Here is a 23,538-nt window from a genome sequence, read left to right on the forward strand (position 1 = left end):
TTATTTTTTATTTTTTGATGAAAAAGCAACACAACCATCTTTGACCACTATTGCCTTGAACAATTGACTAAAAAGATTTACAATCCACTTGACCTATCATTCTCGCAGAAGGCATAGGAAAGTGGTCATGACAGTGAAAAAACTCAGGACAACTAGGTTGGTACTAACCCTTAGCGATGAAGGACAATCGACAAATTGAGAGAGAGGAAGATGCAACCCTAAGCAAAATTCCTCATGATAAAAAGTAATCCCCACCATCCTTTACTGTGTTTAGGAACTCATCCTCCATCAGAACTCAAATCACGAAGCTTCCACCATCACATAATCTTTTGCAATATCCTAATACTATGTTCTATGATCGACAAAGGAAAATTGAAGGTTGCTTTCACGAAATCCTCAACATAACCCACAAAGAACATTGCCATTGCATCCACTTGAATGAAAATATATAAAAAAGGAAGAAGTGGGAGAAAACGTTGGTGAGGAAGACGAAGAGGAAGAAGAAAGACACTCGCACCCATAATTTATATTTCAACTTGCAAGAGATGAAGTATTGCGCATAAAAAAGTCAAATCTGCGAAGATATTACGTAAGTTTCTACAAATTGAAATGACACTATTAGTCAAAACATAATATGAAATAATAAATATTTTACCAATTTTAAATTTCTAATAATTGTGAGTTTACTATTTTTGTAGGGAAAATGGAGCCAAAATAGCAAAAGTCTGCAATATAAACATTAATTCAATGACAAGTGGATGAGGTTATCAAAATTAAAAGATTCACATCCAACGATGATGCAAACTTGTCGTCGCCAACAAAGTTGGCAAGCCTCAAGAGAATGTGTACCATCCTTCATAGTATGATCTCATATTTTCAAGTCATTGTAGAGAACCCTCTCAAAGGTAACACAAGGCCCAAGCTTAACAATCTTTTTTAAGTACTTGGAAGCCTTTCTCTTTAGAAAATATAATTCTTCCTAAAAGGGGATATCAGGTTAAATCATTGTTTTTGCTTATTCTCTTCTTCTTTTGCAATATATTTTTAAAGATACAAGAAAATCAGGAAACTAAATGTATCGTTAATGAGAATCAGAAAACTAAATTTATATCCAAATATCACAACGAATCAGTGCAACTAAAATCGAGTCAACTTATAGAAAGTTGGTCGGATAGGAGAGGTAAAAATGGTAAACTAGCCAAAATCTTGGAGAGCCTACAAGTCAAAGAAGCTTACAAGACCTCAACAGGCCTACTCCCCTAACCTCAATAGGTCTACTCACTCAGTCTCAAAGCCAACTTTCTCTAATTAAGTAATCACTAACTCAAGACAAAGAGCTACTCACCCACATTTAGCCAAGGTCAACAACTTCATACAAGAAACCAGCAACCTCATCTATCAAGTTGGCAACTTCTTCTAATGATTCGCTAAGCCAGTGACAACGACCTCAATCGAGAAGATACTAAGATGGTTGTCCACCTGTACTTATGAATATTCTGACTCTATTTTCATGTACATGTAAAATGTCTTATAATATTTTTTTATTCACTCTTTATGAGGTCAAAGTGTACTTTTTTCGTAGCCCAAAAAATCCAATAAATAAAGTATCAAAGGAAAACTTTCGCACATGAGATCATTTTGAGGCATTTTCAGCTAATAGTAGAATCCTAAAGCTTCTCTCTCTAAAAATGTCATCTTTCATTCTTTTTCTTCGAACTTCTCTTTATTTTATAATCTTTGCAACTTGCAAATCTTGCTATTAAGATTCTAACATCGCCCACGGGCAAATTTGGATCAAACAACTAGATTGTTAAAAATTGGATCAAGTATTACACTGTAAATAAATGATCTAAGATCAAAATTTCTAATAAATTATAGAAAATCAACACTCAGAGACCAAAAGGTCTCTTATACTACATGGAAATCTACAGTTGGACAATGATGGTGGATCACAAGCACAATGAGTCAACAGTAGACGGAGCTAGGTTGCAAATGGGTTGCAATTTGATTCCTAGATATTCTATGAGAGGAAAGAGTGAGCTACATTTGTATGGGTGATAACAGATCACCAGCATAGTGGGTCGACATGCAATGGCAGTGCGTTAACTATGGGTTACAGTTTGATGGATGGCAAATGGTAAATGGGGACATAGGGATTAGGGATTCATAAGGGATAAAGAGCTAGAACGAGGAGGGAAAACAAAAGGAAGAATGTTCATCTGTAAGAGGTGAAAGAAAGAATGGAGGGCCTCACGTGTCCATTAGGTTAAGTAAATTATTTGGCAAACAATCAATAGATTTTTTACGTTATTAACATCTCTCAATATTTTACAAAATATCTAAAATAATTATATAGTTTTCTTTTAATCTCCCATACAACTACTACTTTGCTGTTACTACATATTTTAATGAGAAGTTCTGTGACTTAACATTTCTGTAAAAGTTTCAGAAACTTAATGGGGGAAGAGCTTGATACCTTGAACAACAAAGAGCTCCAACATCTAGAACAACAGCTTGAAAGTTCCTTGAAGAATATAAGGTCAAGAAAGGTAGAATCTCATATATACTAGATATTGACCTTTTTGAAGTATCTCATTTATTTCTATTATATGAATCTCAAAAAAGTTCTTAAAAGAGCACATTTTTATTTTATTCTACTATTAAAATTGGGCTTTCTATTGCAGACTGATCTAATGTTAAATTCAATCTCTGAGCTACAAAATAAGGTTATTTTCATCATACTTCTTGAACATTGCAAGTGATTATTCTTTAGCATTGTATGCATTCTACAACCTGAAACATTTTTTGGTTACATTTCAGCTTTTAATGCATAATATGCATGCCATTTTTAGTCCAAGAATGCTCTTTGTATGATAAGAAATTATTAAATTGATTTTAATATAATAATATTAGAATTACTAAAAGGGAGGGGAAATTAGTAAATCCTTTTTTTTATTTCTTATATTGATACTTATGAAAAAAGTGTGAGAGAGAAAGAGGGAGAAAGGAGTGAGAGAGGGGGAAAAGAAAAAGCATGCCAAACTTTGAATAGAAGCATTAGCCTCCCTATTTTTTTTTAAGCCAGAAAAATATTTTCATAACTAAGATGAAAATGCAATAGTGGGGAACTATAATCTCAAATGAAAAAAGAAAGGATCAAAGATCCTAAAGATCAACAAACTCAGCAGGTTGCAAGGGTGCATGAGGCACCAAAAGAAAGGCCTAGAGAGAAACTCTGATTGTTGTGAGGAAGGCATAATCAGAATAAGATTATTCAACAAAAGATGATCAGGCCCTGAAGATGGAGTAAAATGAGCAAGGTCTCCATGGTAGGAGGACGTTCCAAATGACACACTAGAAGAGCATCACACAAGCTAGGACGAAGCCGACACCAAGAGTGTATTTCACTTTGTAAAGAATAGGATTGCACTTATAGTATGTGGCACTTCATTTTAAGTTTCTTCCCTAAAACTCTCTTTTAGTCGTTAAGTTTCATGAATGGTCCAAAGGGTCCTATAAGATTGCATGGGGTATTTATATGGATTACAAAATTTAACTACAAAATGACTCTTGAGAAATGTGAGCTTTGGATACTTCTCCAGAACAATTGCTTCTCCTGCTCCAACTCCCTATTTGCACTAAAATTAATAGAATTCTAAAAGGCATACATGCCTACCAGAAATGCTAGAGGTGCCAAGTGGAGGTGGGCACATGGCACTAGTTAAATGAGTGGCTAATTAAGTAATTATCGTTGTAATTATTGAAAGAATGTCCTTTACAGTTCCTCATACAGGCGCCATAATAGGGTCACATTCTATTCAATGGTATATAGAATTTATACGTGGGTCACCACCACAATATATTTCATGCAGTAGAAAGTCTATTGACAACTGGACGAGCATAAATTTCCCCCAAAAAGTCCTCGATCTTTATTAGCCTTCTTAGATTAGTCTTTTTTTTTCTTTTTTTTTCTTACAATTAAAATATGATAATTAAACATGCTTCCAATAAACTCAATGATTCAACAAAAATAATGATACTATATAAAGATTTAAATAACTTCTAATTAGCTCTATGCAATATTTGACTTGCTTAAAATCAAATAGAAGTTCAAGACAACCAAAACAGGTAAAAAGATCACATTAATTTGCTTGCATTCGAAGATCTAAGAGCAAAGACAAAACCGTAGAATTAGACTATACCAATTTTGTTCACAATACATGAACATCATAATATGAGGGAAACTTGAGTTCTTATACCTCATGATGGTTCTTTTTAGAGAAAATCCTCCTCACCAATGTTTTTTTGGGCAAATATTGCTCTAAAAAATTTCTGGTCAAATTTCTCTTAAATACATGATAAAAAAATACTTCTTACACACAATCAACGTGGTCAAAATTAGGGTCAAAACAAATTTGAATCATGGTAAAACCAAATTTAAATAAGGTTCAAATAAAGTTTGAATCAGGTTTGACCCTTATTTAAACCTCATTTGAACTATATTAGAACATAGTTCTCAGAGATCTTATGCTCTCTTGTTGATTGTTCAAACTACACAAGGACCTAATCCTCACTCTCTAATCTACAACCCCCAACATCTCCCTCCCCTCTATGTGCTCTTCCTCCAACAATCATTTAACACCTGCCACCAGCAACCTCCATCACATCCTTGCCACAAACTAACATGAATGGATCTCTCATAGCTCTACCCCACTTCATCCTTTTGATAAGCCTTACTGCCATCCTTCCCCGTGATCCTACCTACATTCCCTTGTCACCAACATCAAACCTTGCACCCGCTTCCACTCCCTAACACATGCATGAAATCAAAGACAATCCCCCTTGCAGAATCATGGAGTGTATGTGATGTGAAACAATGTGGTGAAACAAGAATTGCTTGCATGAAATTAATAAATTGTGAACTTGGCGTAGTTAAACATAAACGAAGTGTATTCAAGATAGACTTTTAGAAAATTCCACGGAAGAACTAAGTAACGACAATTGATTACAATTAAGAGCAATAGGAGACTAGCAAAATTACATCAACAACAAATACGTAGAGCAAATGGCACGTTAACAAAATCCATGGTTTAAAATCTAGATCATTCACCTTGAGATCCCTCACATACACTCTTGATATCACTCGGCTTAGCGGATGAAGGTTGCAAGCAAACTTAGGGATGCCACTAGAAGACACGTGATGCCGAGGGGACTAGTCGCCGGGGAAGGAGCCGGAGTTGGAGGAGCGAGTGGTCGTCCGATGAGAACCCACGGTGCTCGGGTTTGTTGGAGTTCGATCGTCTCGGCGAGGCAGTAGAGAATTTGTTTGACGTATCTTTCCACCGTTTCGTCGTATTCCCAATCGGGTTCGTAGAAAGGAGAGAGAAGAATGTCGATCGCTCCTTTCGATCGCTCCTTGGGCGTTGTAAGCAAAGCCGTGATCAAGCTCCGGATCGGCCATGCATGATCATGGACAGATCTCAGCGTCGTGGAGGTTTAAGGTTAATGAACCGTCACCTAGGACAGGTGCAGCCAAGAGGGTGAAGAGAGGGGGGGAGGAGAGCTCGGGTTGGAGGTGGTGGGGAGAGGGGAAAGAAGGGGCGGCTTGGTTGTGGTGGGATTAGGAAGGAGTAATAGAAAATCTGAAATTAATTCTAAGATTTAGTGAAATTGGAGGGAATGATTTGAATTTGAATTCAATTTCAAATAAAATGATTAATGGGAGGTGAAGAGTTATGAGAGGTAATTAGAGAGTCTTGATTGAGTGCAATTAATAAAAATTGGAGAGAGAGAGAGAGAGAGAGGGACATTAAAGGGGGCCGGCCATATAGAGGGAGGATGGAGGGGATTTGTGTTAATTAGGTGGGCCCACAATGGAATAAACAAATATTAAATCAAATCTGAACTTAACTTCAGATTTTATCTAATTAGTAAGTTTCCTAAATAGTTTCTAGCAATAGGAAAGATTTTGAATCCAATTAAATTAATTGAATTTTCAAAAAGGAAACTTTCCTAATTGGCTAGGAGGAAATTTAGGAGAGGAAATCAAGACAATTGAATTTGAATTTTCAAATTATGTGAGCAAGAGGGAGGTCGGCGGGTGGCTTGGTTACGGTGGGGGCAGGGTGGATTCCGGCCGGCGGCTTGGTGGTTGGCCGGCGGGTGGGGCGGCCAAGGAGGCCGGCGGGTTGGGGTGGGGCTTGAGGCCTGCTGGTTGGGGTGGGGGTTGGTAGTGGTGGGGATGTAAGGAGGGGAGGTGGTTGTGGCCCGTCGGGTAGTGAGGAAGGAGGGGAGCTCGGGAGGTGGAAATTGGGGGAAGGGAAGAAGAAGAGATAGAGGGAAACCAAGAGCTCATCCGCAGAGGTTGTTGGGTACTTCGATTGAGCCTCTCCAAGGCTTCACCACTCTCTAGAACTCACACAGAGATCCAAAACAAAAGCTAAAATTTCATATTAATATTCATCATCAATTACAATGCAATAGGTCTCCTATCAATAGGTCAAAATGAAAGAAAACTATAAAGACATAAATGCCCTCGGGGCTACAATAGCGACTCAATACCCACAGGGGTAAACTAAGAAAAATAGAAAAATGCAAGAATAAATAAAATACAAGGTATATCAAAATAAAGACTTTGGATCGTAGCCGTCAATCTCCGGCTACGACGACGGTACACATGTTGAAATCTGATGTCCTCATCATTCTCCCTGGGTGGGAGAAAGCTCGACCCCGTCGAGTAAGCATCCCTAGAAGTCTCATACTACTCCAGTAGGTCAGGGTCCAATATCTACAGCTCATCCCGGTCGATCCACGCGTTCTCCATCTCCGGCTTCCCTGTCCATTGAACTAGATACCTTTGGCGACCACCATCTTTAGTGGAAATAATTTCATCACTATGTATTGCCTCAATCTTCTCCGCAGAGGGTAAAGTAGGAATGTTTGGGAGTGGAGGTAGGCTGGGGTTCTCACCAGGTGGGGTCACACAAGGCTCAGTATGTAGTGGATTAGTGGGGTTAAACTCTGGACCCTCAAAGGCTACAAGATCTTCAATGTTAAATGAATGATAAATGTTAAAACCCTCGGGGAGGTCTAGCATATAAGCATTATTATTTATTTTGAATGTTATTTTGAAAGGTCATGCACTTCTCGCATGTAATTTTTTAAGGGACCGGCTCCAGACGAATCCGAACAATTATAAAGTTTTCCACTTCAAATTCTTTAAATCGTTTCTTGAGGTCTGCAGTATGTTTATAGTTAGCATTGCTTTGTTCGATCTTTTTATTAATTTCCTTATGCAATTCTTGTAGATGTGATGCAAATGCAGATGCTGACTCAGATGTTCTAGACTTATGACCCAACAACAACAACAACAACATCAAGCCTTTATCCAGGGGACGCCCTAGCATTAACACAATTTCTTAAAGGAAAAGGATCTAGACTTATGACCCATGCGGATTAAATCTATTGGCTGTATAGGTTGGTATCCGTACAAAATTTCAGCTGGACTCAGACCCGTGGTGCGGTTAACGGACTTGTTATAAGCAAACTCGGCAATAGATAACTTAGAATCTTAATCTCTAATGTGTTCACCTACCAATGTCCTAAGGAGGTTGCCCAGACTCCTATTTACAACTTCCGTCTGACCATCCGTATGAGGGTGGAAAGCGGTGGAGAATTAAAGTTTAGTGCCCATTTTGAACCATAATGTATTCCAAAAATAGCTAGTGAATTTAATGTCTCAATCCGACACAATGGTTTTAGGTAACTCATGAAGTCTGACAATTTCGTCAAAATACAGTTTGGCGATCCTAAAAGCATCAAACATTTTCGAGCAAGGGAGGAAGTGCGCCATCTTGGAGAACCTATCCACCACCACACATACGGAGTCATGTTTTCTAACAGTCTTGGGTAGACCGAGGACGAAATCCATACTCACATCTTGCCAGGGACAATTGGGTAAAGGCAGTGGGGTATAAAGGCCGGTGTTTTGCTTTCTTTGTTTGGCCAACTGACAGGTGTGACACGGTTTCACCAATCTGTTATCGTCTCGCTTAAGACCGGCCAATAAAATCGATTTTCAACGGCAGTGATTGTCTTGGTTTTGCCGAAGTGTCCAGCTAAACCACCATCATGTAATTCCCAAACTAGAAATTCACGGAGTGAGGTATTGGGAATACAAAGTTTTTAGGACTTAAACAAATAACCGTCTTCCACTAAGAAATCATCAATGAGATGATCTTTACCCGTTATTAGAAGTCCATATGTTTCTTTAAAATCAGAGCAATCCTTATAATCTTCTCTAAGGCGCTCAAATCCAACAACTTCCATCCTCATCTCACGAGTAACCATTATCCTACGGCTTAAAGCGTCTGCTGCTTTATTTTTGGATCCTGCTTTATTTCTTATCATGTAGGTATATTCTTGCAGGAATTCAACCCATCTTCCGTGTCGGGCATTAAGCTTCTTCTGAGAGTTAATATATCGTAAGGCTTCATGGTCCGAAAAGATAACAAATTCTTGTGGAAGAAGATAATATCTCCAATATCTAAGGGATTGAATGATCGCGTAAAACTCCTTATCGTAGGTCGAGTACCGTTGCCTGATATCATTCAGCTTCTCACTGAAACAGGCAACAGGGTGTTCCTCTTGCGACAAAACTCCTCCTATACCAATACCAGACGCGTCACATGTTACTTCAAAAACCTTAAAAAAATCAGGAAGACGCATAACTAGGGCCTCGACCATTCTCTTTTTGATCTCCTCGAATGCTTTCGTGCCAGCTGTAGTCTAATGGAATTCTCCCTTCTTGAGGCAATCAGTTATGGGTGACACTATCGTACTAAAGTTTCTAATAAACCTCCGATAAAAGATGACCAATCCATGAAAGCTCCTAACATCTCTGATATTTTTTTGTCCAGGTCACTCGTTAATCGCTCGAACTTTCTCAGGATCTGCGGATATTCCTTGAGAGGATATGATAAATCCCAGAAAAGTGACACGATCAGTGAGGAACATACACTTTTCTGGGTTTGCATACAATTGTTCTTTCCTCAAAACTTCACAGACTTGCTTCAGATGATTTAAGTGAAGATCCACCGAACTACTGTAGATTAGAATGTCATCCGAAAAAACATCAGCAAAAGTCTCAAGGAGTGGTTGAACCTCTTCCGGAAGGGGCTCTCCTAACTCCTTGTTTGTTTCACGGGTCACTAGGGCATACATGGGGGCTCATTGGTTAATCTCATCTTCTGCTTCCTTCGCAGTCAAAAGGTGTAATCCTTTGTTTGGTTTGATAGGGGCAGGTTTGACTTCCGTCTTATGGGGTTTTGGTTGAGAGGGTATAAGCTTGATTTTCTGGCTGTTATGCTCAAACAAGCAGGTGTTAGTTCTCCCATAAATATGGACATCGTTGTCAAATAACCACGGATGACCGAGGATAATCTGACACACATCCATAGTCAACACATCACACCAAATCTTCTCTTGATATCCAACAAACTCTATGGGAATAAGGCTTCTATCCTTAATTTCTATGATAGTCGAGTTAATCCAAACAACCTTATACGGGTTCGGGTGGGGTGCCATCTTTAAGTTAAGTTTGGAGATCATGAAGGAAGAGACTGCGTTGATACAACTTCCACTGTTGATGATAACTTTGCAGTTCTTGTCTCCTATCTTAATAAAGGTGTGAAAAATTGAAGTCCTTCGCCAATCGTCACTGGGTTTGGGTTGGGACAACGCGCATCTAACGACTTGCAAATCAACAGGGTTTTCTTCATAGAAAAAGTCTTCTTCATCGTCAACATGATGGGTTAAGTCAATCTCAGGTTCTTCCTCGTCTTCTTCAACCTCTTCGATTATGGTGACCTTGTATGGACTAGAAAACTGCGAGACAATGTGTCCATAACCGTGGCACTTATAGCACTTGGTTCCAGAGGCTGCTTTGGGAGTGTCACGTTCAGGGGTTTTACCTTTAGAGTCGGGACGAAGTTGGGGTTGGCCAGGGGTAGGTCAACTAGTCGCGGGTCCAGTGGGTTTGTTGCAAGGTTGATTAGAGGAGGGTTTGAAAGGGTTAGGCCGAGGGTCTTAGTTCCTAGAAGGGGCGTGGCTCCTAGATTCTTCTAAATCTAGCACAAGACTACAAGGGGCTTCCAAGGTGTTCACTCCTCTGGCAAAAAGCTCGTTCCGCAAATCTTCTCTTAGTCCGGCTCTAAACATCGAAAGAAGTTGGGCAGGAGTCATGGTCTCTTCCCCACTACAATGGATCATGAAAACATCAAAGGTTGAAATGTAATCCTTGACCGGTTTGCTTCCCTGGGTCAATTTATTCCAACGATCCAAAAGTCTAAGATAGTAGGACGGAGGAAAATATTTTCGTTTTAACTCTTGCTTCAACGTCCCCCAATCAGAAACAGGGTATTCTCCACGGGTCTCGCGCATATGTTCAATGTTCGTCCAATACTGATTAGCTCTACCCATTAGCTTCATCTCGGCAAACCAAACTTTTCGTTCCTCAGAAATATTATACCATCTAAAATAATTGTCCATTCCCTTGAGCCAATCTAGGAAAACCTGGGGGTCTAACGTACCGTCAAAAGACGGGGCATCTATCCGAATGTACTTAAGCAGTTGGGTATCATTATCTCTCCAAGAAGTGTCGCGTCCTAAGGGTTCCTGATTGGGTCGATAATTGTGGTGGTAGTGGTCTCTAGGAGATCCATATTCAGTTTGGGTATCATCACCGTATGGAGAATGGGGTCTAGAGGGGGTGTAGATTGTTGGGTTTCCTATACATTCGATGTTATCAATTCTCTCACCCGTTTGGCGTCTAAAGTCGGCTAAGTTGGTCTGGGTATTCCTAATTTGCTGAGTAACCGTCTCAAGTTGACCCACGATGAGATCTAGAGTCTCCTGAATGTGTTCCGGATCCATGGGTAATTGTTAGGGGACACTAGGGGATGTAACAGGGTAAAGGACAGCACCTAGACACTAGGATAATATGCTCCTAATGCCTCTAAATGATGCAAGAATGACCAAGACAACAAACTACAACAAGGACCTAAGTTGTCTAAGTGTTTTGGAAGTTTTCTAGAGTGTGGACAGCAATTAAACACTAGTTTGGACTCACCGATAGGCTACTAATTGGTGCAGAAAAAATCTGGACAGCAAGCTATAATGATTGTTTAAGTAACCTAGACAACTAGGGATGTTAATGTGATAAGGGCAGCACTTAAACAATGAAATAGACTTACCTACAGTGATGTAAACGGTGCAGGAATTTAATGGACAGCAAAGAAAAACTATGAATTTAAATTACTAGGCAATGGTATGCATGCAAACGAATTTAGGAAAGGCTAACTAGACTCCTAGGTACTTCTAGCACATGCAATACATGCTTACCATGCTCTGATATCAAATATGATGTGAAACAATGTGGTGAAACAAGAATTACTTGCATGAAATTAATAAATTGTGAACTTGGCGTAGTTAAACATAAACGAAGCGTATTCAAGATAGACTTTTAGAAAATTCTACGGAAGAACTAAGTAACGACAATTGATATTACTTAAGAGCAATAGGAGACTAGCAAAATTACATCAACAACAAATACGTAAAGCAAATAGCACGTTAACAAAATCCATGGTGTAAAATCTAGATCATTCACCTAGGGATCCCTCACATACACTCTTGATATCACTCGGCTTAGCGGATGAAGGTTGCAAGCAAACTTAGGGATGCCACTAGAAGACACGTGATGCCGAGGGGACTAATCGTCGGGGAAGGAGCCGAAGTTGGAGGAGCAGGTGGTCGTCCGATGAGAACCCACGGTGCTCGGGGTTGTTGGAGTTCGATCGGCTCAGCGAGGCAGTAGATGATTCGTTTGACGTATCTTTCCACCGTTTCGTCGTATTCCCAATCGGGTTTGAACATACGCCGAACTTGACTCGTCGGCTCGACGAGCAGCTAGTTGACGGAAGCGGGAAATCCAAATCTTAGGCGGACGGACAAGCGACGACAACGACGGAGCTTGACAGTGGACAGTGGACACTAGACGGATCTCAACAGCCGATGCTCGGATCTGGATAGCGATGAATAAGGGGCAAACTCAAGCGGATGGGTCTCAACACCGTCGAGATTCGAGCTCCGCTTGAGACGATGACGGACGAACAAACTTGGGATGACGAAAATTGTGAAAGCTTGAACGAACACGGCGACCGCGACGCAACTCGGACGGACGAATCTCGACGGTGAAGCTTGAACGAACACGGCAACGACAACTCGGACGGACTAATCTCGACGGCTGTGCTCAGGATGACGAGGAACGAGCTCAGGATGACGATAATGGCGGAGCTCGGATCTGGATGGCGAAGCTCTAAACGAACGCGGCCATGGACGGACCTCAGGATGGCAGCGTACGTGACGACGGCGGAACTCGGCATGAGTTGCTCGATTTTGAACTCGCCGCTCGTTATGAGACGAGTCGAGCTCGAGCTCCGATTTTGAGCTCGACTAGAGTTCGAGCTCGAGCTCGAGCTCGGTATCTGGCAGTCGAGCTCGACTCGAACAACCCCTGGCTCGAGCTCGACTCGACTCGTTTGAACCCCTAGACTGGTCCACAAAATAAAGATTGTTTTAGGAATTATTGGATTTCCATGGGTTGAAGAAAATCTCCCCAATTTTAAGTGGATATCCGGACTTATTTTTAGTTCGAGTGTCTGGACCGAATAATTTCCCCAATATTTGACATGATCCAAAAATTTGACCCGAACTCGGCCTGAAAATTTTGGGTTCGAGTTAACCCGTTTGGGAAATGAAATGGGTTTGGGTTTCAAATCCTAACCCAAATGCAAATTCGGGTCAGGTTTGGCCCAACCCAAAAACCCAAAAACAACCCAAAATTAACTAGGCCCCCGTCCCGCACCACATCGAAACCTCGCCCTACGCTCACCACTGTGTCTCGCTTTCCCTTCCTTTGCCCCCGCGCTCGTAGTCTCGTACTAGCGGTCCTGCGCACGCTTGCCTAGCTAATGCTCTCACTCGCAGCCTCGCTCCTGCGCTCGCAAGGGAAGGATTTGAATTTGAATTCAAATTCAAATAAAAGGATTAATGGGAGATGAGGAGTTATTGGAGGTAATTATAGAGTCTTGATTGAGAGCAATTAATGAAAATTGGAGAGAGAGAGAGAGAGAGAGAGAGAGAGAGAGAGAGAGACATTAAAGGGGGTCGGCCATATAGAGGGAGGAGTGAGGGGATTTGTGTTAATTAGGTGGGCCCACAAGGGAGGGAATAAACAAAGATTAAATCAAATCTGAATTTAACTTCATATTTAATCTAATTAGTAAGTTTCCTAAATAGTTTCTAGCAATAGGAAAGATTTTGAATCCAATTAAATTAATTGAATTTTCAATAAGGAAACTTTCTTAATTGCTAGGAGGAAATTTAGGAGAGGAAATCAAGGCAATTGAATTTGAATTTTCAAATTATGTGAGCAAGAGGGAGGTCGGCGGGTGGCTTGGTTACGGTGGGGGCAGGGTGGATTCCGGCCGGCGGCTTGGTGGTTGGCCGATGGGTGGGGTGGCCAAGGAGGCCGACGGGCTGGGGTGGGGCTTGGTGGTGGTGGGGATGTAAGGAGGGGAGGTGGTGGCGGCCCGTCAGGTAGGGAGGAAGGAGGGGAGCTCGGGTGGTGGAAATTGGGGGGAGGGAAGAAGAAGAGAAAGAGGGAAACCAAGAGCTCACCCGTAGGGGCTATTGGGTACTTCGATTGAGCCTCTCCAAGGCTTCACCAGTCTCTCTAGAACTCACACAGAGATCCAAAACAAAAGCTAAAATTTCATATCAATATTCATCATCAATTATAATGTCATAGGCCTCCGATAAATATGCCAAAATGAAAGAAAACTAGAAAGACATAAATGCCCTCGGGGCTACAATAGCGACTCAATACCCACAGGGGTAAACTAGGAAAAATAGAAAAATGCAAGAACAAATAAAATACAAGATATATCAAAAGTAAAGACTCTGGATCATAGCCGTCGATCTCCGGCTACGACGACAGTACACATGTCGAAATCTGATGTCCTCATCAGTATGATATGGTCCAATATGGTTCATTGATCTGCCTCAGTATGGTCCTAACCTCCTTCTCCATCATATACCTCCAACGCATTTAAAAGTGGGCAATCACGACAAAGCTCGCAGATATTTGAAGAAGTCTCAAATTAAGATCTTTGAAGAAGTCTCAAATTAGATTTAAACAAGGGCCAACTCAGGTTCTCTAAATGCTCGAACCTTGTTTGAACCTAGTTCAACCTTAGTTCAAATAAGTTTCAAATTTAATTCTAACGTGGTTCAAACTAAGTCGACTTTATCTCTTATAATGCATTTAAGGGAAATTTGGTCAAATTTTATTGAGAAGCATATTAGCACAAAAAAACATTATAGGGGGAATTTTATTCCAAAAGGAACATGTAACACCCCATGATATCTCTTACCAATAACGTAGAGTGCCACAAAACTAAATAAACATTCATTCTTTTCATTTAATATTTCACACATTTGCAAGCTCATATAAAAACATCCACTGACAATTACATTTACTGAATAAATGAAAGCATCTAATAATTCAAATTACATCAGACAAATACTTCATATGCACTACGAAAATCAAAATGTTTCATCATACTTAGACAGCTTACATACCTCATAAGAAGACATCGCAAACACTTCTAAACAGAAAATCTAAAATTTTCAACACTTGCCTAATCAGTCTTAATTTTCTCTTTTTTCTTCTCTATAATAACAATGAGTATATAAAAAACTAGTGAGATATGAGCTCATAAAGTTATACAAATGAAATAACAATTTAAATGCAAGATTATAGAAATAACAATATTGAAATCATAACTGAATCAAACTTATTATTATTTGCAAAATAACATAAAATCATATTTAGAATCATTCTTTCATTCATTTGAAGTCTGTACATAATATCATAATTAGTCTTCTTAGTATTGGCTATCATTTTCATATAATTAACTTTCATAATAATATTCAATAGAGCCCAGCTAAACCTGACATTATCGTCATTAAACTACATAGAGATCCTTTTTGTCTCTTTAGGGATCCTTTTTGTCCAACATTCTATACATGTATCATATCTCTGGGATCTCTTTTGCCCCACCTACTATATATGTATCATATTATTATGGTCCCTTTTGCCCCACCTGCTATGCATATATCATATCAATTTATAGCCAACCTTATCTAATTTGATATTTAGTAGACTTTAATTATTCATAATTCATAAATGATTTGTATTATTGCATACTTCCATAATAATCTCTCTGTTATATTGTTTGCTTAAAATGAATTTGTCTACAATAAATAAAGAATTGAACCTCTTTTCATAATATTACCAACTAAGAAAAGTTTTAAATAATAATACTTGATCTTATTTCAAACTCCGCTTATTAATATAGATATGCAGTTACTTGTACATGAATACTTAAATATATGCTCATTTTCACTAATTGAAATCTTTTTAATGCAATTATCTCTTCAAATAAGTCAAGTGACATTCTATGTTTATAGAATTAATAATTCTTGCTTTTGTAAATTAGAATTTACATAACTTACCTCTTCATGAACCGTTTTCCCAAATTCTCCACCTCGAATTCTTCTTCGTTTGTAAGTTACCTCGTAAACCCCTTTCTGCATATAGTCGATGAATCATCTTTCTTCTTCCCTCAATTTATTCTTCCTTCAATTTATTTTTTTTATTTTCTACACCCTTTCTCTGTCATTGCCTCTATCGAATATAGATCTTGCTTCAATACCTGTTGTTCTAAGCAATTTTTGAATTAAACTTCTATTCCCTGTTATGCCTACTCACGCAGAACTCACAGGTCTTACAATATCCACTTCCAAGTCCCACTCCAAGACTTCTGTTTCTCACTCAGAATGCACTGTGCCGAGCCTTACAACAGTGTCTCACCCGCAATCTGCTTCAGTCTTCACAAAATTCCCTTCAGACGCGATCTGCTTGCCCATATCCTTCCTGATTTGCACTGTGTCGTGAATTGCTACAATCTCTCTCCCTCACTTCTTCCCAATTTCCCGAACTGCTTGCTCGCAAGAAAACTTTTGGCTTGCATGAAAACTCCTTGGAAAAGAGATCCCACACAAATAATTGCTCCCATAGATACATTTGTTGCAAGCAACCCTGAATTTTGAGTATTAAAGAACTTAAATTTTCCTAATCTAGAGTCATGTAACGTAAATCTTCTTGAGCCATCAAGCTTGATCAAAGTGTTGAGTTTCTTCATTTGAATGTCATACATCTTTTTAATTACCGTAATTCTTTTTATTTGTTTATGTCAACAATGAAAGCAAATGTGTTGTCTTTGATCATCATCATTGAAGATCCAGTTGTCAAAGGATACTTGAGGATTTGGTAATGCTTTAGCTAATTTCTTAAAGAACCACTAATTATTGGGCACTTTGGTTCCTTTGGCTTCTTCAATGACTTAGGCTTATGAAAAGCCATAGAAGTATGGATCTTCTGTCTTCATTGACCAATGCCTTAACAATCTTCACTACTTGGACCTTGGCATCAAGTTTTCTAGGCGGAATTTTTATTAGGGGAGCCATATAGTGATGCGAAATAAAGTTTTACTTGGTTATTTATCATTGTTTAAAATTTCAGGCCAAGCATCCAATTGGGTACAAAAACCCTTCTATTAGAAATAGGAAAGCAAGGAGGAGTGTCCTTTATGGGATAGTTAATTATACCTTTTTGCATTTAATCTGGAGTCTCTCTAGGTCTCAGGTGCTACAACAATAGAGATTTCAACAGCTTGCTCCCAATGCTCCATCATGATAACTATGACACAACTAAAAGAGAAGGTGGGTGCTTGAATTTTTTCAATCTCTCTACAAATTAGTCCCAAATCATAAATGTGAGAGTATTGAGAAATGCAAAATCACTATAGAAGTCCAAAATAAGTTCACAAAATAGATTTAACATAAAATATGTAAGAAAAAAATAGTTATATGATTTTGCCCAACACTATAACATTTTTGTTGATTTGTGACGAATAATTTACTTCATAAAACAACTTAAATTTATCAAAAATATGTATTTTTGATGAGATTTTCATAGCTAACAATCTATCGCAAAAAAATGCTGAAAAAACTATAATCTCAATTATATGATGAATCTTTGTTACAACTATTGCAACTACTTTGCAAGGAAATAATGTTATCCCTTGTTTGAGACAAATGCGTGAATGCATTATGATACTATCTATCATTTTATTATGAAATAAAATATATGTGACAGATGTGTGTTGGAAACCATCACAGAAGTATAGGATTGTCTCTAATTCATTGTAGTTTTGTTGCAAATTTTGTAAACTCAATCAATGCTCATGTAAATCTATGTCAAATTTGTTGCTAGTCTACATATCAAGATTTCCCAAATAAAAACCAAACAAAAAATGGAACTTATACATACTACACGTTTGCAATTAAATATAATTCAACTTATACATTTGCATATAATATATCCAACAAGGCAATCATAACAAGCCAAATTGTCCTACATAATAATACTTGATAACATTCATACAATAACAACATCAATAATCTAATATAAGTAAATCAAATAAATTTCTATTTAACAAAACATAAAAATTTGGGGTTTGAACAAATCATGCAATACAAGGTTCTAGTCCTAGAACAAACACCATAGAGCGTAAATAAAATTATTGTTCTAAAATTTTAAATAAATATATTCACTCATTCTTGATGGGGTCTAATCCTATGATGGAACCATAAAGGTGCTTTAACAAGTCATTCTTATTTTCTACTAGGTGATTTCAATGTGTCATCTATAATCAACCTTAACAATTGCAATCTTGTCATAGCTTCCTTCTCCAAGCAACATTTCTTTATGCTATAGCTTGGCAATGCAAGCCTAATGAAAAAACAATTTGGCCAAGAGATTTTACAATGTTAGGATGAAGGAAAGGTGATTAGAGAGGAAGATAAAAAAATTAAGAGGATAAAGAGAAGGGATATCATATATGAGGAGGTGACTAAATATTTTTGAAATTCCAATTTTAGACATTCAAAATCCAAATCAAAACAGCTAAAATAAAGGTCAAGATATGTAGAATAATTATTTCAGGAAGATTTTTTTTAGAAATGAGGCATTAATTTCAACAAAACTTCTAACTCCATATCCTGCATAGTTCAATTAGAAGTTCAAGATTAATTAGAACTAATTTGAAGAGATAAAAAAAATCAAATATATATCTCTAATATGGCCACTGTGTTCGAGTATCTATTACAGGAGAAAATGTTGAAGGAACAGAAGAAGAATATGGAGGAGGTGAGCTGTTCATATGTTGTACATTGGCTCTTACACTATTCCAACATTTCTTTGAAATTTGGCCCGTCAAGTCTCATCTCATAAACAGATTATAGCTAAAGCGAAAGCCAAAGCTCTGGCACAGAATGCAGCTTGGGAACAGCAAAATCGGGCCCCATATAACTCCTCACCACACCATGTCATGATTTCAGATTCTATCGCTACTCCCACCAGCAGGTACGCTACAGAACTTGATTGTATCATAAATGTTAGAAAAGTTTACACTATGATAAAATGGAATGAATTCAATGATTTTCTTGGCTGATGTAGAAATTGCCAAACAAGATACAATGCAGAGGAAGCGACACAAGGCGAGTTAAGACTAGGCAAAGGTTTACTGCCTTCATGGATGCTCAGCGGATAGCATGGACTGAAATCCAATTTTAAAAAGCTTCGTAGTATATGATCATGTTTAATTCTAATTCCTCGTATTAAGACCAATATTCCTATTCCCTGTATATATAAATAATATAGTTTTGGCACAATATAAAGTTAATTTTCTAGCATGTAGAAGGCAAGGGCCTTTTTATATATTTTTTAGGTTTGTTTGCAATGATTGATTTTTTATTTCTATCTCAGCAGAACTTTTCCACTAGCAGACCCTCATCTCTCTTGCTTGGGAAGTATGATAACTTTTTTCTTATCATAAAGATGTTAGAGCTTAAAGAGCTGCAGGGAAAATGAAAAAATATGTCTCTAACAACACTGTCAATTTCGAGTTTAAGAGGAGAAGCACTTTTATGGAACTCGACATTTTCTATATTTATTCTTTCTTTTTGACTGCCTCGCGGGGTATTTGAAATGGAAATTATCTATAAGTTAGGTTTTCTCATCTTCAAACTTGTCCAATTTGTTAAACAAATTCATGTGCTCACAGTTCAAGCATCCAAGTTCAAGATTAATCGGTATGATAATTCTTGCTTATTTCTGAGTATTCTATATTAAATTTTGGTTGTTATAGCCTTGCAAGCGACAGAATAGTTGTTGCAACAGAGGGCTCAAATACACTCTTTGATAGCAGCAAATAGAGAAATAGGATCAAACAAGGTCAGGACAGGATGAATGAATCCAATATCACAATATATGCCATGATTAGGGGCTGTTAGGATGCAGGATTTAGGCCGGATTTGTAGCGGGTTTGAGCTAAATCCAGCCAAACGGCTAAAAATGCAAAACCAAATCTCACGGTAAATCAAAGCCGCGGTTGACGGAAAATTCCCTCTTTTCGTAGTAAATCCCGGATTTACGAAATACTTTGGTTCGCCGGATTTACGGGGTTTGGCCGAAGAAGCGCGCGAAAATGAGAAAGTTACCTTCACAGCAAGCAAGCTCTCGTTGTTGCTTCCGATCAAAAAAAAATGTGGTTACCTCCGATCCAACAGGAAGGGAACGTCGTCGAATGAGCAAAGTCGAACAGCGACGAAGAACTAGTGAAACTCTACACATGCGCGAAAGGACGAAGCCGAACGAAATAGAGAAGGGAAAAGTAAAACCTAGACTCCTCTAATTGTTTGATATTAAAATATTAATAATTGTTGCGTCCAGGAGTATTCGCGGCGGTAGAGAAATATAAGATTTAACGTCTTAGCGTTGAACGAAAATCCGGCACCCAATCAGATAAGAGAGCGTGTATCATTCACATGAGACACCAATGTTTTTACGTGGAAAACCCCTGAAAAGGGGAAAATACCACGGGGCCTAGCCCAGTTTGAATGAATCCACTAGTATTGTAATTGATTACAAATGAGGTCCTTTCTTAGGGGAAGGCCTTAACTTGATGTACATCTTATGGAGTACATTACATGATGTTAATACAAAGAGTCATTGTTGACGTGTTCGTTTGGTCGGAAAGACCATAGTCGACGGGCGACGGAGGTCGGAAGGCTTGTAGTCGGTGGGCGACGTAAGTCAGGAGGACCGTAGTTGGTTGGCGACGGAGGTCGGAAGGATTGTAGTCGACGGACGACGTAAGGTAGAAGTCCAACAAAGGAAAGAAATCCATCTTCGCATAGACGTCCAACGAAGTTCGATAACTGGTAGAAGTCCGACATCGGGTATAAACTTGGCAAAGAGTGAAGATATGACGTCGGGTAGAAGTCCGACATCTGTTGGTGGAAGAGGAGAACTCCGGCTTCACTTGGGCGGAGTTTCGACGTTCTCCCGAATATCACGCAAAATCTCGACGTGTTCGGGCGGCAGGACGAACTCCGGCGGTGGTCGAGGAGTTGATTCTCCTTCCCCTTCTCTTCTTCTTCTTGCTTCTTCTTACTTCGGCCCCCTTTCATGAGAATTGAGGGCTCTATTTATAGATTTTATGGAGTGGCATGACCCGTAAATAGATGAGAGATCAAGGGCGAATCGGGAGTGGTTTGAATGAACGGCCGATATTGAATCTCTTGATCGTGGACCGTTCATTGGATATTTGAAGGCCTTAGTTATGTCGGAATTTGGCGATCTTGGGCTCGTTGGATTCGTATCGTCGAGCTGTTCGATTCGAGTATAAGCTTGTTAAAAATCGGAGACCGTTTGGTAACTCAAATTGTGGTTTAAACCTTCCTACAGCGCTTCGGGTCTTTGATTTGGACCCATTTGGGCTCGGATTGGGTTGAATTTGGTGTCATTGGGTTCGTATTTCGGAGACGCTCAGTTTGACTGTAAGCTTGCTGAAATCGGAGTTCAGGTGCTCCCGAATTTAATTTTGAAAGTTTCCGGTTGGGTTTTTGCCTCAATTCGTGCCCGATCAAGAATAATTTCATAATGAACGTATCAATAATTAAGTGAAACTAATAAAATATTTTAAATTTATTAGTTTAAATTACTTAGTTATTTCAAAATAATTAATTGATTAAATATAATTTTAAATAAAAAAATTATTGTAAAAGTATTATTTAAATAATAATTTAATAAATTAATTAGTATTAGAATTTAGATATTAATTAGTATTAATTAAAATTTTTTGTTTTATGTTTTATAATAACTTCTCATGTCTTAGTTTAATTATCCTAATAATGTAATTCAACTCTTTTAACTACTTAAATTCTGAATTGAACAGCCAAACAGTAACAAAGGATTTAACAGAATTTATCTGAATTGTTACCAATAGTTTTCAGAATTTAAACCCGCTAGATATTTTCTAAATCTGAAATTTTGAGGATTTTATGAAATCCTATTTAATGAAATCTTGGGTGCTACCAAAACAGACCCCTTAGAATTTAGTGATTCGTCAAAAAATAATCTTCATTCATGGGAAGCACAAATATGAAACCTATCAAAAGTACACAAAAGACTACAAAAATAACAGTACAAATATATATCAATATGTTCTTAACAAAAAAATTAACGAGTTAAGTGACTGTTAAAGCAACAAGTTAGCAATCTTCCCCCTCATTCGTGATCACCCTCTCCCTCTACTCTCCATAACCACTTATTTGATTGCTGATGGTTCCTCTATGCGTGTTTTTTTGTTTGGATTGCTCGCCTCTAATTTTTGTTTCTAGCAACTTCTCCGAGAGATTGGCAGGATCAAAAACCTTGGGGAAAAAGAAAGTTGGGGATACTTAAACAATTGAAAAAATGGGTATTTGATCCTGAACAAAAAAATAATCTCATTGAATCTAAATTTTCAATTTTATTTTAACTATGACTGATATATATATATTATTATATATTTATTATATATATATATATATATAATATATATATATATATATATATATATATATTATATAATATATTTTGTAATGCTCATTTTGATACAATTTCCATTAATAAACTCGAAATGTAAATATTTTTCCTACTATAATGAAATATTTGTTTGCGGGCTAGAATATATGCGGCGAAAAGTTAGAATTTTTCATCTCAGCATTGTAATAGATATTTCACAACAAACAGAAAAAGAATAAGAAACATAAGATTTTTTTTCGTGGAAAGCACTGGAAAGGGAAAAACCACGAGGTCATACACAGTTGAAAGAATTCCACTAGTGTTTGTTTGAATTACAAGATGCTAACTTGTCCTTAAAGTTTAGGACTATTAGATTACAATAATCAACTCCCGGGTTGAAATTCAGTTGCACACGGGTATCACAATGCTGGTGTTCGTTGTTTGTCGGAGAGAGTTCTAGTGTTACTTGATGGAACTCCAGTGCCACTTGAAAGTTTGACGGAACTCCAGCGACACTTAAAAGTCGGGAGAAACTTCAGCGTCACTTGATGGTCGGACGGAACTCCGGCGTCACTTGGACTTCGGGCGGAACTCCAGTGTCACTTGAAAGTCCGGCGGAACTCCGATGTCACTTGAAAGTCGAGCGGGAGTCCAGCGTTGGTTGAGGAGGAGTTTCTTCCCTCCTCTTCTTTTCTTCTCTTCTTCTTACTTGGGTCCCCTCTTAAGAGAAATAAGGGGCTATTTATAGTTTTCTGGGGATGGCATGGCCAATAAATGGGAGGAAGATCGTGGGTAAATTGGGAGTGATTTGAATGGACGGCCGATATTAAATCCCTTGATCGTGGATAGTTTATCGGGCATTTGAAAGCTCTAATGATATCATAATTTGACGATCTTAGGCTCGTTGGATTCGTCTTGTCGAGCCACTCGATTTGTCTTTAAGCATGTCATATTTCAAAACTTTTTGGTAACCCAAATTATGGATTGAACCTTCCAAATGTGCTTCAAGTTTTTGATTTAAACCATTTTGGGCTCGGATTGAGTTAAATTTGGTGTCGTTGGGTTCGTATTTCCGAGACTTTCAGTTCGACTGTAAGTTCTCTGAAATCAGAGTTTAGATGGTCCCAAATTTAATTTTTGAAGCTTTCAACCTAATTTTGCCTCGATATTCGTGTCTGATCAAGATAATTTTTTGATGATATATCACTATTAAAATTTTGATATAATTTTTAACAGTCCCTCATTCAACAAACTAAATAATTCATATCAATAAGAAATATGATAGTAAAATTATATGTGGCCCACTAGTTATAAGAAAGAGTTATTTCTTTAAGATCACGAGTTCAAGCTGTTAGTTTTAACTACTTGGATAAATAAGAAAGCAAATGTAAAAGTCAAATACTCAATTCATTAAAACCTTCTCACAAAAACTCTAAGAAACT

General features: G+C 38.1%; 1 protein-coding gene and 1 long non-coding RNA gene across 6 annotated transcripts in view; one reads left to right on the forward strand and one right to left on the reverse strand.

Annotated features, from left to right (window-relative positions):
* LOC110106857 (truncated transcription factor CAULIFLOWER A) overlaps positions 1 to 19,006 on the forward strand; it is a 39,733-nt gene extending 20,727 nt beyond the window's left edge. The window contains exons 4-8 of one of the 4 annotated variants that reach the window (XM_020836910.2): positions 2,444 to 2,549; positions 2,685 to 2,726; positions 18,356 to 18,394; positions 18,483 to 18,610; positions 18,704 to 19,006. In XM_020836910.2, coding sequence (XP_020692569.1) covers positions 2,444 to 2,549; positions 2,685 to 2,726; positions 18,356 to 18,394; positions 18,483 to 18,610; positions 18,704 to 18,797 — 409 coding nt within the window. In that variant the 3' untranslated portion in view covers positions 18,798 to 19,006. The remainder of the gene's footprint in view (positions 1 to 2,443; positions 2,550 to 2,684; positions 2,727 to 18,355; positions 18,395 to 18,482; positions 18,611 to 18,703) is intronic. The other 3 variants (XM_020836911.2, XM_020836912.2, XM_028693183.1) reach the window with 3 other exon arrangements.
* The window catches only part of LOC114579200, a 30,051-nt gene extending 10,139 nt beyond the window's left edge, over positions 1 to 19,912 (reverse strand). Inside the window, exon 1 of one of the 2 annotated variants that reach the window (XR_003700122.1) lies at positions 19,747 to 19,912. This is a non-coding gene — a long non-coding RNA (uncharacterized LOC114579200). Of the gene's footprint in view, positions 1 to 16,791; positions 18,368 to 19,746 lie in introns of those variants that run through there. The other variant, XR_003700123.1, reaches the window with a different exon arrangement.
* Positions 19,913 to 23,538: the final 3,626 nt, after the last annotated feature.

The sequence above is a fragment of the Dendrobium catenatum genome, unplaced genomic scaffold (assembly GCF_001605985.2).
Source record: "Dendrobium catenatum unplaced genomic scaffold, ASM160598v2 fragScaff_scaffold_231, whole genome shotgun sequence".
Classification (NCBI taxonomy): Eukaryota; Viridiplantae; Streptophyta; class Magnoliopsida; order Asparagales; family Orchidaceae; genus Dendrobium; species Dendrobium catenatum.